A 16,026-nucleotide genomic window follows, 5' to 3' on the forward strand; every position below is an offset into this window, starting at 1 on the left:
AGCGACGAGCGACGACCCACTCCAAAGCCAACGAAAAACATTTCTGAATGACGAAAGAATGCATTTTGTAACTAAATTTAAATGCTTTATTGGCTCGGGGTCTTGGAGTCTCAGGTTTACTCCAGTTGATGGACCCACTGAGGCCTGAAGTTCAATAATGAAATAAAATATGCTAGAAAACAAAAACTATTACATTTTGAAAGATTTCTTGCTATGGGTCGAAACAATGTGGCCTCTATCATCTCCTTAAGGTTTGCCCTATTACGCATATTATTGCTATCCAAATGTAATAGATATACATATGTATGTATGTAAATCTACCCAATAAGAGTATTTAATGGTAGTTGATTTTAAGCAAAATGTTCAAGTTAGTTCGTATATTTAAATGTACAGAAATCTGTTGATTGTTAATTAACAATGAATAAAGCGAAACTATTCCATTCGGAGCACAATAGCGGACATAAAATGCGTATAAATAGAATCGGCCAAATGTTGTAAATGGCCAAGATACAGAAATAGCCGGGCCGGGAGAAACTTCAGCCGGGCTTAGCTCATCGCATTCCTCGATTCCTTTTGCGAGCGAGTACTGAATCGCATTGATGCCAGTGGAGTGGAGTAGAGTGTTGTTTAAAATGCGGCACGTATCGGAAGGCAGGGCGGCAGCGGCGAGTTGCCAAGTGAAAGGGGAAAGGGGAAAGAGGAAAGAGGAAAGAGAGGCAGCCACAGACAGCTTGCAGACGATAGACGGCGGCGGTAAATGTGTCTCCGTCTTCGTCTTCGTCTCTTGAAATGAAAACATTTCACAATCCCGGATACGCATCGGTATGCGGCTGGTGGCAGTGGCCGGGGCCGGGGCCGGGGCCGGTGCCATAAAGCTTTGGCCTCAACTCCATGCAGCTCAGCAGCAGACTCACGCACTCCACCAAAGAAACAGCACACAGATGCTCGCACACGGGCGCATATACACACATACATGTGTAGGTATGTCCATATGTACATCTGTGGAGCCAGAGAAAAGAGCCACAGCCACAGCCACCAGCCACCAGCCACCAGCTCCAGCTCCAGCTCCAGCTCCAGCTCCAGCTCCAGCAACAATTGCTGCAATAGAGAAACACAATCAACAATATCTCCGGAGGCGCTGCACTTTCCATTGTACGGATAGTCCCAGTCCCAGCCCCAGTCCCAGCCCCAGCCCCAGTTTCAGACCCAGTTTCAGACCCAGCTCCAATCACAGCCAGGTGCTGCAGTGTGGTGTGGCTTGGGGCTCGGGCTCGGGCTGGGTGGAGTTGGCCTTCAGTTGGCCACGTTTTTGTATGTGGCAGCGGCATTTGAAATTCCCACGACGATTATATCACTGAAAAGGAAACGCGTTCGCTCAGTCAGATCCTGGCACTGTTCCGGAAACACAGAGGAAATTGCCTTGAGAAATGCATTTCTCTCATAGTTTTTGGCGTTGTTTATACATTTTATACATCTACCTATAGAGCTGGTTTTTTTTTTTTTAAATGCAGTTTGTAGAGGTTACAATATCCTACATAGATGGCATCAGTGATTTGTTATGGTTTGGTTTGGGAAAGGTTCCCGGCACCTGGGGGAGAAAAGTATGAGAGGTTTTTAAGACCAATCCCAAATGGAAGAAATATGTAGCTTGGGAATAACCATTAAACATTAGACGAAAAGCAAATCTGTAGGTGTTAAGGCTATTTGATTAAGTAGTTTTCCAACGATTCTAGGATTTTGGTATGTTTGACAAGGACAATCCAATGAAAAATACTCAATCTATGTATTTTTTTAAGAACTACGTTTCTTTGAAAGCAATAAGATTATACATATGTATATTATAACGTATAAATAGTTCTGAAGAACAGCTTTCTTGATGTGATTATCTTGGACTTTTTCCGACTGCTTTTCCCCCGATAAAACTGAAACTTTAACGAAAAACAACAACAACAACAACAACGAGGAAAGCATAAATTACAGATCAGATGAACAGCAATACTTGAAGTGTGTGTATTTCGCATCATGTTCGTTCATGTTTCTCTTCGCCCTTCAGACAATAAGAATGAGAACAAGAGTATGTATGCAGATGTATCGTATCCAGTCAGTCCTCGTCCTTTGTCCTATTATATTCGGTATGCAACAACAACCCTCCTCGTGCATGTGTGGCAGGGAACGGCTTGCCTTTCGTTTACATTCGCAACAATAAACAAGCCCCGATGCCCGAGGCCCGAGGCCCGATGCCCGAGGCCCGATGCCCGAGGCCCGAGGGCAGGCAACAAACACAGACAACTAATTAAATTTTCTATGGTATGAATGCGCTTTTGTCGCATTAACCCTGTTCTGAAGAAGTCTTATTAAGTTGCCATTAAAGAGGATTCAGCTCAGTTCAGGTAGGAAGTAGAGCGAGCAGAGCCGGGCAGAGCCGGGCAGGGCAGGGCAGGGCAGGGCAATATCTATTCCTATTCATATTCATAAGCACATTTCCACCGCCATCAATAGCTCGTAAAATGTGTGTGAAAATGGGGTGCCAAGATCCCGATGTAGATCCCGATTCCATTCTCCGTTCAGGGTGGTTGGCCCCTGCCTGCTACAGCCGCAGCCACACCCCTCTGACCTACTCCTGTCCGACGAAGAAGCAGCAGCACACGTGTTCATCATTCTGCCTGCCTCTGTTGCCAGGCCAAGATCGAGATCCCCCCCCCCCCCCCCCCCCCCCCCCCACCGCTCCAACAGACCACACCACAGCACGGCACCACTCCCTCCTTGGGTCTTTGTCTAAGCTTTTGTGGTAGTTTTTGCCCAAACGAAATGAGATCACTGTACGGCGGACGGACTGGAAAGTCGAGAGCTTGCTCAGAGCTTCGGCCAAGCCAGCCAGTCTCGTGGTCGTCATCGTTGTCGCTTGTCTTTGTCGCTTGTCGCTTGTCGCTTGCCACTGCCCGATCTCTACTCTGTTGGTCTGTCTCCTGTTGGTGAGAAACTCTTGCTGGAAGCGCCGGCTGTACTCCACTTACTCATGCTCAAAATACCCATACCCAGACCCATATTCATATTCATACTTTGACTCTTTGCCTCGGAGTGGAGTACTAGTACTCCCCACTTCACAGCGATATGTTCAGGCATTCATGGGTGTATAATTTATCTATCTTACTTCAGCGTTGGATCGAGCATAGAACCGTTTTAGATAATTGGCTAATTATACATACATATGTACATATGTACATATGTACATATGTACATATGTGTGTTGTGCTGCATGTGCGTTATGAAATTCATTTTTCCATATCTTCAATTTAGAAATTGAAAAATAGAAAAACATTCCGCTTTGGACACGCGAGAGGGAGAGGGTCCCAGGGGCCGGAGGCGATCAGGCTATGGGATGCGGGTTCTGCCAAGCGAAAATGTCCACAAAATGTAAATTGCTTAATTTGTGATAAACATTTATGGTGGCCCACTCCGCAGAGTCGAAGTCAGAGCCAGAGCCAGAGCCAGAGCCAGAGTCGTAGTCGGATCAGGGCCATGTGAAAAGTGCAGCACTTTCACCAGTCCTCCCCAGTCGATCCCCACTCCACATGGAAATCAAATTGAAGTGCCTTAGACATTATCGCGTCTGCCGTATCTAGGGGTCCCCGGTACGGGTCTCTGTGCCCGAGTCCGGGTCCATATTGGGGTTGCCTCTTCCCACAGAGCCAGAGCCAGAGCCAGCCGAAATTAGATGAACAGAATAGAACAGAACGGAGATGATTATCAAGCGAAAAAAATTATGTGGAAAATTGGTTTTATTAAGATGGATAACAGAAAATTTTCATTCAATTTTTCTTCGAACGGAACCAACTCCCTTTCCTCAATAAGTTTTAAAAAGCATTTCATTGCTTGGAATAACATCTAATAGCTGTCCTTGCATATATCCTCCCAGCGATCGGAAGGACCTGAAGACCATATAAAAAGAATAGAATTCATTCTATACCATACCCGATTGCCATAGCTTATATGTGTGTAGATCTCCCATTCCCCTCCACCGATTCTCTCGTTAAACTGATAATGCCCGATGCCTTAATGTTCACTCCATAATGTCATATGTACTTGGATGTGAGCATACATGCATAAATGTGTATGCTCGTATATAGAACGGAGTCTACATATACATATGTACATACATAACTGTAGCCATGACAAGCGGACACGTCCACGTCCGACGACAACGACGGCCACAGAGACGTCGTTGAGAGACTTTTCTGTCTTTCTGTGACAGTGCAAATTATTGTCGCACACATAAAAAAAGTTCAACTAACTCATTTCCGGTTATGTGTATGTATTTTGATTTTGTATGTGGCGAGTGTAAGTGTATATACATATGTATACATACGAGTATATGTATGGATCTGTAGTATATTTGGCCTGCCCTGCTCGTATGCCTCCGACTCCTCCTCCGCCTCCGCCAGCGACTCGGGCTCAGTCTGTATCTCGGAAAGAAGCAGCGTCCATTCATACATTTCATATATTTATTTCATTCAGATTCAGAGGCAGGAGCATTTCATTGAGAGAGTCGATATGGCTGTAGTTGTGGCTGTGCTATGGTTGCTGCGCAAATACATTCTCAATTAGGTTGTAAATGAAACATAAAAAGCTCTAATTACGTCGCAGCGACACATAGCTCTTCCTTTTCCACTCGCACTCGCACACGCACTCATTCATACGCACAAACGTTTCTAATTTTTCGTATTTAGTACATGCACTTCCGCTTATCACTAAAGATTTGAAAGGAATTTGGGTCACCGGCAAAACAAGCAACAACCAACAGCCACAACAAATACAACAACAACAACGAACAAACACGCACGCATGGAAAAGATTTCTCAATGCGACAAGTGGAAATGGCAGCCTACAATTGCCTCCAGCCCCAGAGCCAAAAAGCTGACCCACTAACCGATCTTCAGTCAATTTTGAAATTCCGTTGGCCATCTTTGGGTTGGTGTCTCTGATGCGAATTAGCCAAGTCAAGACCCCCGATAGGCTATCGATAGACAATGAATTTTCGTTCTGAAACTCTCGATATATTATCGATATTGACAAACTGCCACCACCAATTGCGGAACAAAACAAAGTAATCTTTATATTAGAATTTGCCGAAATTTCCGGTGCCGGTGTCCGGCAAGAATATCCGGTGAAGCTCTCTCTTCTATTATAAAACGTTTCCTCTTTTAGCTTCATGGGCGAATTGGCAGAAGCCTCGCAACATTGCCGCGTATGCCATGAAGGCGTCTGCTCTTCTGGACAGATGTCGACAGCCCTCAGCCCATCAATCGAGCTCGATGGCAGTGAGTGTGTGGAGCTGGCCTACAATCTGAAAGGAGTCGCGGCGCTGGCCCTGGACCAACAGTCCGATATGATCTACTATGCCATGGCAAGCGAATCGATGTAATAGACATCAATGGAAAGAACAAGTAAGCAATGAATATGAGTATCCTCTGGACACATGTGTAATCCCCTGTTCCCTCTCCACAGGAAAACCCTTGTTTCCATGCACATCTCGCAGGTGATCAACATTGGCGCCTTGGCCGGATTTGTGTACTGGCTGGACGACGATAAGACCGGAGCGGAGCGGATCACTGTCAACGGAGATCGTCGTTCCGCGAAGCTGCAGCTTCTGTCGCAGTTCACCGGCATCCAAGCGAAGTGCTTGTTGTTTCCACATCTGCATAGCCAGCGGGGTGTGACACGCAGTACTCACGACGTCTGCTCGTGCCCCAAGCATCTGATGCTACTACGGCGTGTGTCCGGATAATTTTAAGTGGCGATAATAGTGACATAAGCAACGACTGTATATCCGTCTCCTGCCACTGTGACGAAAGGACTGCGAGGGCAGCGAGAAGGCTCTGGTCTGCGATGGTTGCCGACTGCTGCAATCGGCCAGGAGACTTTCAGTGTCACATCAACAAGGTGAGTGGAAAGACACGATATCTGCCCAAATTCTTAAACTAACAATATCCTACTACACCTTCTACTACTCCACAGCTTTGCATATCGACCAAGCAGATCAATGAGATGTATCAAGTCAGCCCAAGCCCAAAACTGTTAATCTCGTTGATGACAGTCCACCATTGAGTCCCATCCCAACGCAGACTCCGCTCAATGATGCGACCAATGATCTGTCTAGGCCCATCTTTAATGCCGGGCCGTCGTCTTTGAGTGCCAAGCCGAGTCAAAATTTTCCAAAAAAGCCTGCGAAACCGTTGCCAAAGTTTCTCTTTGATGATGATCTGGAAGATGACTGTCTAAGCTGGTTTTCGTCCAAGCCAAAGCCACCAGAACAAAAACCTAAATCCTCCCTATTCGATGACGATGGTTTGGATTTAGATGATAAATTTGTCAAGGTATCTTCATATAAAATAAACGAAATAGGGTATACAATGGCCATACTCCGGTTGACAAGCCACAAGTCTTCAAATACCAGCAACATTGACGTGACAACACTGCGACTGTTTTTTTGTTAAACTTTTTTGTTTAAGCCTTGTTTTATTAAAAATACAATAAATGGGAATACTAAAAAGTAGTTACCTTGTAGTAGTTAAAATGTATTCATCAATAGGATAAAACTATGTGGGCAGGGCTGAAGGTTTTAGTTAGCCAGCATTATTGAACGGAATATTAAAATTGAGCAATAGAAACTAATACTCTAAAAGGTTTTTATGTTCGACCTTTTTCGCTAAACCCTTTTTTTTAGACAAAATCCAATAAATGACAGTATTTAAAATAAACCAATCAAGTAGGAAATAGGTTCATTAATTGGATAAAATTATGTGTGCAGAGCTGAGATTTCTAGTTAATTAGCATTATCCAACGGAATATCAAAATCGAGGAATATGGTTTCCAATCCCAATTAACCCATTGTATGCCAAGGCGTTTTTTTTAATATTCCACCGAAAATAATGAAAATATAATAATTTTAGCGCAGTTCAGGTGAAAGATATCGTGTTTTTTTTTAAGTTCAGGGGAAATATGGCATGGATCTACAAGAAGAAGTCACAATCAGTAATATTTGCAGCCATTTACCTCAAGTCGTTGAACTGTTTAAATAGAGGGGGGTTAAGTGGGCTAAGTTCGATTTCTTATCCATATACGAGACGCTATATTGTTGTCGGACGGACGAACAGCTGCTGCCCCCTATTATTGCTGCCGGGATTTGGGCGCTTAAATGTTGCATAAATGATTGTCAATGGTTGAAAAGGTCACTAATAGCCCGAAAACGATGCACCCACAACGCCCTAAATGCATGTCCATAGAAACAGCTTGCAGCTCTGACGTACGGCCGAGTTGACATTGGTAATCAGACGACATTGAGGCTGATAAGAGGAGTTCCAACGCTACGCTGGGCAGAACTGAGAGAACAAGCTAAATACTCGTCTACTCGCGAAACATCTGAAATCATTCACTCGACAGCCGCCCAGCAAAACAGACGTACCAAATCGGCAAGTGTGAAACGCATATGAATGAATGAACGCAAAGCGAGCGGAGCGGAGCGACGAGACGAGACGACAAGTGCAGGAAACGGGTTAACACACACCACAAAAGTAGAAGAAGAAGCTCTCTCGGACAAACAGCGGTCAGCGATCTTTTGGCCATAAGCAGCAGACAGCAGCATCTTCTGCAGTGCGTGCGCGTGTGCGTACGCGTGTGTGAACATAACTTACGATTCACTCGGTGATTCAAGGCCAGCGGTCACTCAGAGGAGGCGGAGCAGCATCAGCAGCTACTTAACTTTGACATCGGCAGCAGCAGCAGTGGAAGATATTTACCTGTCAGGTACAGGTGAGTGCCAACACACAGACACACGTCGGCAAGCACCGTTAGCCCAGTTATTGGCAGCGGAGCATTGTTTTCGCACGCCGCTTGGTTCTTGGGATGGCGCGTATAGAATCTTTTGGTGACGTCAATAAGAATTTCGCTTGCGTTGGCCTAATTTTCACTTTTTCTCGTCCAGAATGGCACCACCCACTGTCCTGGTAACCGGCGGAGCTGGCTACATTGGCTCCCACACAGTCCTGGAGATGCTCAACGCTGGCTACAACGTCATCTGCGTGGACAATCTCTGCAATGCGTACAGCAGCGGCGCCAAGCTGCCGGAGGCATTGAGTCGCGTACAGGAGATTACCGGCAAGAAAGTGCACTTCTATCGAGCTGATATCACGGATCGGGACCAAGTGCGAGCTATTTTCCAGGAGGTGAGTGCACGTCAGCAATTGGCATCGTGGCATTGTGCCAGTGGGTGCTTCAAGTGCCAACTGGATACCAGTTGCTTTCAATCATTCTTATCTGAGTTGTTATTGCGCTGGCCCGCCAGCCCCGCCGAACGAGTGCGCGCTATCAGCAATGTAGTCAGCCGCCGCCTTTTCTTGTTTTGTTTGCTCAAGTGGTGTGCGCTTCCGACGAACTGCGCGACCCTGACGTGTAGCCATGCTCTACGAGGTCACTCACAGACATAACTTGGTGTGCTGGCATCCACATCGACAACGACATAAACATGAGACCACGTACACTGCCAAGCTGCACTCCAACACCAAAACTAAGAGAATCGGGAATCGGAAAAATACCTGAACATGTTCCTGGGAAAAATCGATTCGTGTGACTAATCCAATAAATATTCTCTGCTTCTGGGTGAATTGCAGCACAAGATCGACATGGTTTGCCATTTTGCCGCACTCAAGGCTGTCGGCGAGTCCTGCCGCATCCCTCTGCAGTACTACCACAACAACATGACCGGGACGAATGTGCTGCTGGAAGCCATGGCCGACAACAACGTGTTCAAGTTCGTGTACAGCTCCAGTGCCACTGTCTACGGTGAGCCGAAGTTCCTGCCCGTGACGGAAGAACACCCCACGGGCAATTGTACATCGCCCTATGGAAAAACCAAATACTTTACTGAGGAGATTCTTAAGGATCTGTGCAAGTCCGATAAGGTATGACCTTTTTCTTCCTTTGACTTAAGTCGTTATTCACTTTGTTACTTTTTCAGCGATGGGCCGTAGTCTCTTTGCGGTACTTCAATCCCGTGGGCGCTCACATCAGCGGTCGTATCGGCGAGGATCCCAACGGCGAGCCCAATAACCTGATGCCCTATATTGCCCAGGTGGCCGTGGGGCGACGCGCCAGCCTGAATGTCTACGGCAGCGACTTCCCCACCAAGGACGGCACCGGAGTGCGCGACTACATACACATTGTGGACCTGGCCGAGGGTCATGTGAAGGCCCTGGACAAGCTGCGCAACATTGCAGAGACTGGATTCTTCGCATACAATTTGGGCACTGGCGTAGGATACTCCGTGCTAGACATGGTGCATGGCTTCGAGAAGGCATCCGGCAAGAAAATTGCTTACGTCCTGGTGGATCGTCGATCGGGTGATGTGGCCACATGCTATGCGGATGCCACGCTGGCGGAGCAGAAGCTGGGGTGGAAGGCATATCGTGGCATCGACAAGATGTGCGAGGATACGTGGCGCTGGCAGAGTCAAAACCCGAATGGATACGCCAACAAATAGCTCCGATGGGAATGACAGGACTCTAGTTTGATCTTGCCTCTGTTCGTGTGCCTCTCCCTATGTTCTACCCGTGCAAGTTCCTCCCTCGCTCGCATATATATACATATTCCAAAACATGATTTATTGTATTAACTTAGGTAGCAAATGTCCTTGCAACTAGTTTTGTATATTTCGTTTCCAAATTTCAAGTGAAACCCGCTTGTCTAAAAAGTAGCCCCGATACTACCTGATGTATGTATGTAGTCTGGTTATGTAAATCCAAAGTACGTTGTAATTAAAGCAGGCTCCTCGCTGTCGTCGTGTAATATTCCACTAATTTTCCACTCGGTTTTTATAGCTGGCGCTGGCTGGCATCATTAGTAGAGCCGGGGCGGATAATTGCCCATTGACAGGGCACCAACATATAATTAAGGTCAAACCCAAGGACAAAGTGTAGTGCGGTGGTCAAAGATTCCTAGCATCAAGATTTACATAAATAATCGACGATCAGTTAGACAATTCCTTGCAAACATTTATTCAAATGCAATTTAACATTAAAAAACTCAATTGTAAAACTTAAGTTATGGTATGTATATTTTGTATACACACATCTCTGCACAGTTAACGGGCATTTATCACAAGTATGTACTATGTATTTATGTATGTATGTTTCAACAACTTTGCATTAGTTATTTGCTTTGTTTCGCGCTTGAGTTTCGTTTCAGTTTTTGGAATGGTGCTGTGGTAGCGATAGCGCCTGTTGCTACGCACATTTATAAAAGTACAAAATTGTTTATATCAAATCTGATGGTGGCATGTCTACGAGTATGTTTATGTTCACGCTTCTGTTTGTTTGTATTCGGTATTTGGCGATGTGTTCTTTACACTGGGATATATTGGCAATTCGATCAGCAACTGATGAGCAGCACAAATCACATAACAACCCAGGCATGCGGCTACATAAACCAAGGCAAGGCAAAGAAATTGAATTTACCAAGAAGCATTACTACTTGCTACAATTACGGTTGGCTATACATAGTATGTATGTATGTTTGTGCGATATGCATAGGGTATGTATACATACATATGTACATACATACGTGGATAGGGTGATAGTATATATTTAGTGTATATCTAAGTATTCGGATAGTTTCCAAAGAGCGTAGAGATCCTTAGCACAGAGTGGCAGTGAAGTAGATAGTTTATATGCCGCTTAAATACTGCTGCTTACATTAGAGGCCCGGCTCCATGTTTTCATTTATGTGGAGGTGACGCCCTTGCGGGCCACCAGCATGTTAAGGATTGGGTTTTTCCGAATGTAGCTGACGGCCTTTTTATGTGTGACCATTGTGAAGTCGTAGCCATTGCACTGGAGTATTTTGTCGTGGATGCGCAGTCCTGCCCGTGCCGCAGGACTTCCCTCATGCACCTCTGTGACGTATATGCCCTGTGAATACAGACAATTGGAATATTTTCGAACAGGTACATTTCCTGGTTTTCTAGCTCACGTAGTCCGTATAGCCCTGTGGGCTCTTCTTATAGTCCTGATCGATGCCGCCACCGATTTTGAATCCGCACTTGAGTATCTCGCGCCCCTCCTGATCATAGTCCTTCTCCTTGTGCAGCGTTATGGGAATCTAGACGGGAAGTGCATAACATTACAATCTCTTCATCAAATATGAAAGTTTGGCTTTTTCTCCAGCGACCTAATTTCACCAATACACACGACCGCAAACTCTGCACATACACAACAAACACATACGCATATACGGGAAGAGTGATTTGATAATCTCATTCTACGGACAACTTACGCTCAAACACTCCATAGCAGTGCCTGCCTGATGCTGAAATGCCATTTTCGCCATGATTGCTGTTGTTTCGGTTTGATTTGATTGCAATTAAATGCTAACAGGTAATTATTTTCAGCACAAAATAGTCGCTCTCGCCCACAACAAAATCTTCTTCTTCTCTGCTGCTAGAGGAAGTGTTGAAAAACGTCATGAATTGCACAGAAAACATCTGTGGCGGGTTTCATCTGAATTTGAGTTTTATTCAGAATAGAATGCATGGAATTAAACAATTAGGATATCTAAAATCTAGGATCGGCGCATCGCCAGCATTGTGTTAATCTCCCAGATTATGATGCGGGTTCTGTCAATTATCTCGCGCAGCTGTCGGTTTTTCAGTTTCACAGTCTCGATGTACTCGTGATTCTCCTGCAGTACCTTGCGGTATTCGTCGCACTGGGAAGTCTCAATCCTTGGCTCCGGCTCGTCCTTGTATGGAATGAGACTCTCGGCATTCATGTAGTCCATGACGGCATCGTTGCACTTGTCGTAGATGATGCGCACCCGCTTGAAGAGCAAACGGATCGTGCGGAAGTATTCCTGCACCTTCTTCTCCGTGTTATTGTCTCGATGCGAGGTGGGCTGTATGTTCTTTAGGGCTGAGAACACCTCCTGGAAGCGCGATGCAATGTCCTGCACTGTCTCCTGGCCCAGCCGTGATAGCTGCACTATGTTGATCTCTTTGTGTGGATTTGGCTGCGAAATGGCCAGCATATTGTTGCCGACACCTCCAGCGCCGGGGGCTCCACCTGTTCCAACATTGTGTTGTTGTTGTTGTTGCTGAAGATTTGATTGCTGCTGTTGTTGTTGTACCTGCTGCTGTTGCTGTTGTTGAGGACCCGAGCTGCCGCCCATACCTAAACCTTGCTGTGGGCCCATCATTTGCTGTTGCATGGCCTGTTGCGGAGGCATGGACATGGGGACGCCTTGCATCATCTGCTGCTGCTGCTGCATTTGGTGCTGCGGAGACATGCCTGGCATAAGCCCGGTCGGACCAACGGCGTTGGGGTTCATTTGCATACCGCCCGGTCCTCCCATCATGTTCATTTGCTGCTGTTGTTGTTGCTGCTGCGGCGTCATATGCATTTGAGGCATGTTGCCGTGTTGCATGCCACCTCCGCCTTGCATGAATCCGCCCATGGGCATCATGTTTGGTGCTCCTCCACCGCCGCCTGCAGGTCCCTGGTTGCCCTGATTTTGTCCGTATTTCCACATTACTTTCCGCAGTATCAACTATAAACAATTTGCAAATGGCAACAATCTGGCCTTTCACAGCACTGCGACATCGGCGGAGTTGCCAGACCAATTTGCAACAGTGCTGTAAATCGGTCATGTTACTTAAAATCAGGTGAACAAATATTTATGAGCCGGCTTTCAAGATTTCTGAAAGTTTTGCTATGGCTGACGAAGAGGACAATGGATTTGGCGAGTGGGTGAGTCCTGTAAACCAAATTAAGGCTTATTAACTATGTGGCAACGATTTTCAGGGCGGGTACTTCGAGGCCAAGAAGTCAAAACTCGAAGAACAATTTGCGGCCGCCAGCGATCCATTTCGCAAGTCAAATTTATTTCAAGGCATTTCAATTTTCGTGAATGGATTGACGAATCCATCAGCCAACGAGCTGAAGCAAATTATGATGGTCCATGGCGGAATATACCACCACTACGAAAGGCCGCATACGAAGTTTATCATAGCGTCCAATCTGCCTGACGTCAAGGTGCGCAATATGAACACAAGCAAAATAATAAGCGCCCAATATATCGTGGATTGTTTGGAAAATAAGCGGGTGTTGGATTACAAGCCATATCTGCTGTACACTAATCAGAAAACCACTCAGCCGAGACTTCACTTCGGGAAAGGCAAAAACACGAGTAGAACCAATGAAAGTATGGCAGTGCCCAAGTCTGAGACTGCAGCCGAGCCGCCATTAGTAGAGCCCGTCGAGGCTGACCTGAGCAACATTCTGAACAACCTACGGCAGGCTGTTGCCACCTCTCCCAAGAATGAGACAGCAGCTAAAGCTGCTGTAGAACTGTCTGTGATATCCAACAACAGCGCCCGCACTGCCGTCGATCCAGCTTTTCTCAGCGAGTTTTACAAGAACTCGCGTCTGCATCACATTGCCACACTCGGAGCGGGATTCAAGCAGTATGTCTGCGAACTGCGTCAGGCCAATGGCGGCAAGCCATTTCCCAAACGGGACGAACTAAGATCCGTCCTCAGTTGCGACCAGATCATGAATGTGTCCGCGGCCTCAGTACTCTATATCATGCACATTGACATGGATTGTTTCTTTGTGTCCGTCGGTTTGAGATCTCATCCGGAGTGGCGCGGCCTGCCAATTGCTGTAACACACTCAAAGGGAGGCAATGCAGCCACCGACGTACCAGTTCATCCACAAGCCGATCGCCAGGCTGAGCTGAAGCTCTTCGCCGAGCGCTTCGAGCATCAACTGCACGACAATATCCGTGCGGACAAAGTTCGTTCTGGCTTCGACAAGAAAATGTCGCTCTCTGAGATCGCATCCTGCAGCTACGAGGCTCGTGCCAAAGGCATCCGCAATGGCATGTTCGTGGGCCAGGCCCTGAAGCTCTGCCCCGAACTAAAGACAATCCCCTATGACTTTGAGGGATACAAGGAGGTGGCCTTTGCCTTGTACGATACGGTGGCCCAATACACCTTGAACATCGAGGCCGTGAGCTGTGACGAGATGTTCGTGGACCTTACTGATCTGGTTGAGGATCTCCAAGTGGATGTGATGTCCTTTGTAGCTCATCTCAGAGATGAGGTTCGCATCAAAACGGGATGTCCCTGCTCTGCGGGAGTGGGCACTAACAAGTCAGTAAGAAGTGAATTCATATGACTTAAGTATTTAATTTTAATGAGTCAGTCTATTTCAGATTGCTTGCTCGCATGGCAACCAAGAGGGCCAAGCCGGACGGACAGTACTTACTGGGTCCAGGCACCGATGTGTTGGGCTACATGGCCCCAACAGCTCTGGAAACACTGCCGGGCGTGGGCTCCAGCCTCCGCCACAAACTCGAGCAGGCAGGTCTGCGGAACTGTGCTGATGTGCAGAGGACATCGTTACAGACGCTGGAATCGGTGCTGGGTAAAAAATTGGCTCTGACATTGTACGAGAACTGTCGTGGCATTGATACACGCCCTTTGGTCTATGAACAGGTTGGTTTTTAATCGAATACTGAGTCAGACTTTATACTGATGCATTATTCTTTCTTAAATAGAAACGCAAGACAGTGTCCGCTGAGGTCAACTATGGTATTCGGTTCACTAATACCAGCGAGTGCGAGACATTTTTGCGCCAACTCAGCGCCGAAGTGACCACGCGTCTAACTGATATCAAACGAAAAGCCAAATCGATCGGCTTGAAGGTCATGGTGCGAGCCGCCGAGGCTCCCATCGAGGCGTCCAAGTTTATGGGCCATGGTGTTTGTGACACCATCAACAAATCATTTATACTAACCCATGCCACTGAAGACGTTAATGTGATCACATCACATGTCCTCAGGCTGATGAAAGAGTCTGGCCTGCCTCCGCATGAGCTACGTGGAATAGGCATACATCTGAGTAAGCTTTCAGAAGCCACCGAAGTGAAAAAGGATAATGTTCTATTGCAGATGTTTGAGAAAATGTCAGAGAAGCGAAAGGGTAATGCAAATTTGTATATGGTACATCTTGGGAGTGCAGGCATTATAATATTCTATCCATACGTAGGTGAACCCACCGTGGAAGTACATGAGCAGCCGGAGCCTACTGTATTCAAAGAGAAGGAGAATGATTTGGAGTTTAAAAAACCACAAGACTTGCCATCTGTATGGGATACAGTAGGATGGAAGAATTCTGCTAATAAATCACTTGAGCCACCGGTCAATGTCTCCGATCGATTAGGTAATACAACGATTGATATGGAGGTTTTCGCCCAGCTGCCGGAGAATATTCGCCGTGAGGTGCTCGAAAACATGGACGAACATCTCATAGCCAGGAGCTCGGTGCATTCTGACAGAACGCGTAAAAATCCAATAGGAGGTCGTCGCTCGTCCATGCCGTGTCCGCCGTCGTCGCTGCCGCGGATAGAAAACAATTGCTCGACATTCCCAGTACCCAAAGACACAGATGGGCCCCTAGAACTAATGCGCGCAGTGAAGCCCACAACCGCGGCACTGATGCTCAATGGTCTTCAAAACCATCTGCTAGGCAGTAACTACAAATCCATGCTGGCCGATTGGGTCAGCAATGAACAGTATCCCAACCCAACTGACATCCTTATGATAAATAACAAGCTGTCCGAATTGGCCCAAAGCAAACAGATGGGTCGGATTTATGACATAATGAAGCACCTGTGCAGGTAGGCCCTTACTCCCTCATTCGGCTTTTTCCGTACCTATAATCTATCTATTATATTCAGGCTCATCAAAAAGAAGCGCGACAACATCTGCGAATGGCACATGGCCTACAAAGTCATCGAGGAAAGTGTCCAGCATCAGCTAATAGCGATTGAGAGCTATATGTTGAAGCTTCCAGATACGATTAACTGCGTCATTTGTCATAAAATGTGAAATTTTTAAACTGATGCATGAAGGGCCGTAGAGCTAAAAGGATATTACATTTAATGAAAGTCTTCCGTTTGAACATCTTTGAGAGAT

At 46.4% G+C, this 16,026-nt stretch overlaps 4 protein-coding genes and 1 long non-coding RNA gene across 9 annotated transcripts; 3 read left to right on the plus strand and 2 right to left on the minus strand.

The window, feature by feature from the left end:
• The first annotated feature begins 5,014 nt into the window (after window positions 1-5,014).
• LOC108153558 lies at window positions 5,015-6,691 on the plus strand. Of its 2 annotated transcripts, XR_001774919.2 has the most exons (4): window positions 5,015-5,104; window positions 5,206-5,444; window positions 5,506-5,940; window positions 6,016-6,691. It is a non-coding gene; the product is annotated as an uncharacterized LOC108153558 (long non-coding RNA). The 2 variants fall into 2 exon arrangements; XR_001774918.2 differs by lacking the exon at window positions 5,015-5,104 and having other exon boundaries at window positions 5,113-5,444; window positions 6,016-6,690.
• A 462-nt stretch (window positions 6,692-7,153) lies between these two features.
• On the plus strand, window positions 7,154-9,851 carry LOC108152026 (UDP-glucose 4-epimerase). 2 transcript variants are annotated; one of them, XM_017281007.2, is made up of 4 exons: window positions 7,154-7,809; window positions 7,982-8,222; window positions 8,667-8,957; window positions 9,014-9,851. In XM_017281007.2, the coding sequence occupies exons 2-4, from the start codon at window positions 7,983-7,985 to the stop codon at window positions 9,533-9,535; spliced, it is 1,053 nt and encodes a 350-aa protein (XP_017136496.1). In that variant the 5' UTR covers window positions 7,154-7,809; window position 7,982; the 3' UTR covers window positions 9,536-9,851. The 2 variants fall into 2 exon arrangements, with proteins under 2 accessions (XP_017136496.1, XP_017136497.1); XM_017281008.2 differs by lacking the exon at window positions 7,154-7,809 and adding an exon at window positions 7,855-7,924.
• A 174-nt stretch (window positions 9,852-10,025) lies between these two features.
• On the minus strand, window positions 10,026-11,487 carry LOC108152028 (tax1-binding protein 3 homolog). Its single transcript, XM_017281010.2, has 3 exons — window positions 11,326-11,487; window positions 11,023-11,151; window positions 10,026-10,961 (listed from the first exon to the last, which is right to left on the minus strand). The coding sequence occupies exons 1-3, from the start codon at window positions 11,377-11,379 to the stop codon at window positions 10,773-10,775; spliced, it is 372 nt and encodes a 123-aa protein (XP_017136499.1). The 5' UTR covers window positions 11,380-11,487; the 3' UTR covers window positions 10,026-10,772.
• A 56-nt stretch (window positions 11,488-11,543) lies between these two features.
• On the minus strand, window positions 11,544-12,631 carry LOC108152027 (mediator of RNA polymerase II transcription subunit 30). Its single transcript, XM_017281009.1, has one exon. The coding sequence runs from the start codon at window positions 12,574-12,576 to the stop codon at window positions 11,611-11,613; it is 966 nt and encodes a 321-aa protein (XP_017136498.1). The 5' UTR covers window positions 12,577-12,631; the 3' UTR covers window positions 11,544-11,610.
• Window positions 12,632-12,670: 39 nt separating this feature from the next.
• Window positions 12,671-16,023, plus strand: LOC108152025 (DNA repair protein REV1). Of its 3 annotated transcripts, XM_017281006.2 has the most exons (6): window positions 12,673-12,794; window positions 12,849-14,200; window positions 14,263-14,545; window positions 14,608-15,031; window positions 15,098-15,728; window positions 15,789-16,023. In XM_017281006.2, exons 1-6 carry the CDS (start codon window positions 12,759-12,761, stop codon window positions 15,937-15,939), a joined length of 2,877 nt encoding a protein of 958 aa, XP_017136495.1. In that variant the 5' UTR covers window positions 12,673-12,758; the 3' UTR covers window positions 15,940-16,023. The 3 variants fall into 3 exon arrangements, with proteins under 3 accessions (XP_033242262.1, XP_017136495.1, XP_033242263.1); XM_033386372.1 differs by lacking the exon at window positions 12,673-12,794 and having other exon boundaries at window positions 14,061-14,204; XM_033386371.1 differs by lacking the exons at window positions 14,608-15,031; window positions 15,098-15,728; window positions 15,789-16,023 and having other exon boundaries at window positions 12,671-12,794; window positions 12,849-14,204; window positions 14,263-14,529.
• The last annotated feature ends 3 nt before the right edge of the window (window positions 16,024-16,026 follow it).

This window comes from Drosophila miranda, chromosome XR (genome assembly GCF_003369915.1).
Source record: "Drosophila miranda strain MSH22 chromosome XR, D.miranda_PacBio2.1, whole genome shotgun sequence".
NCBI lineage: Eukaryota > Metazoa > Arthropoda > Insecta > Diptera > Drosophilidae > Drosophila > Drosophila miranda.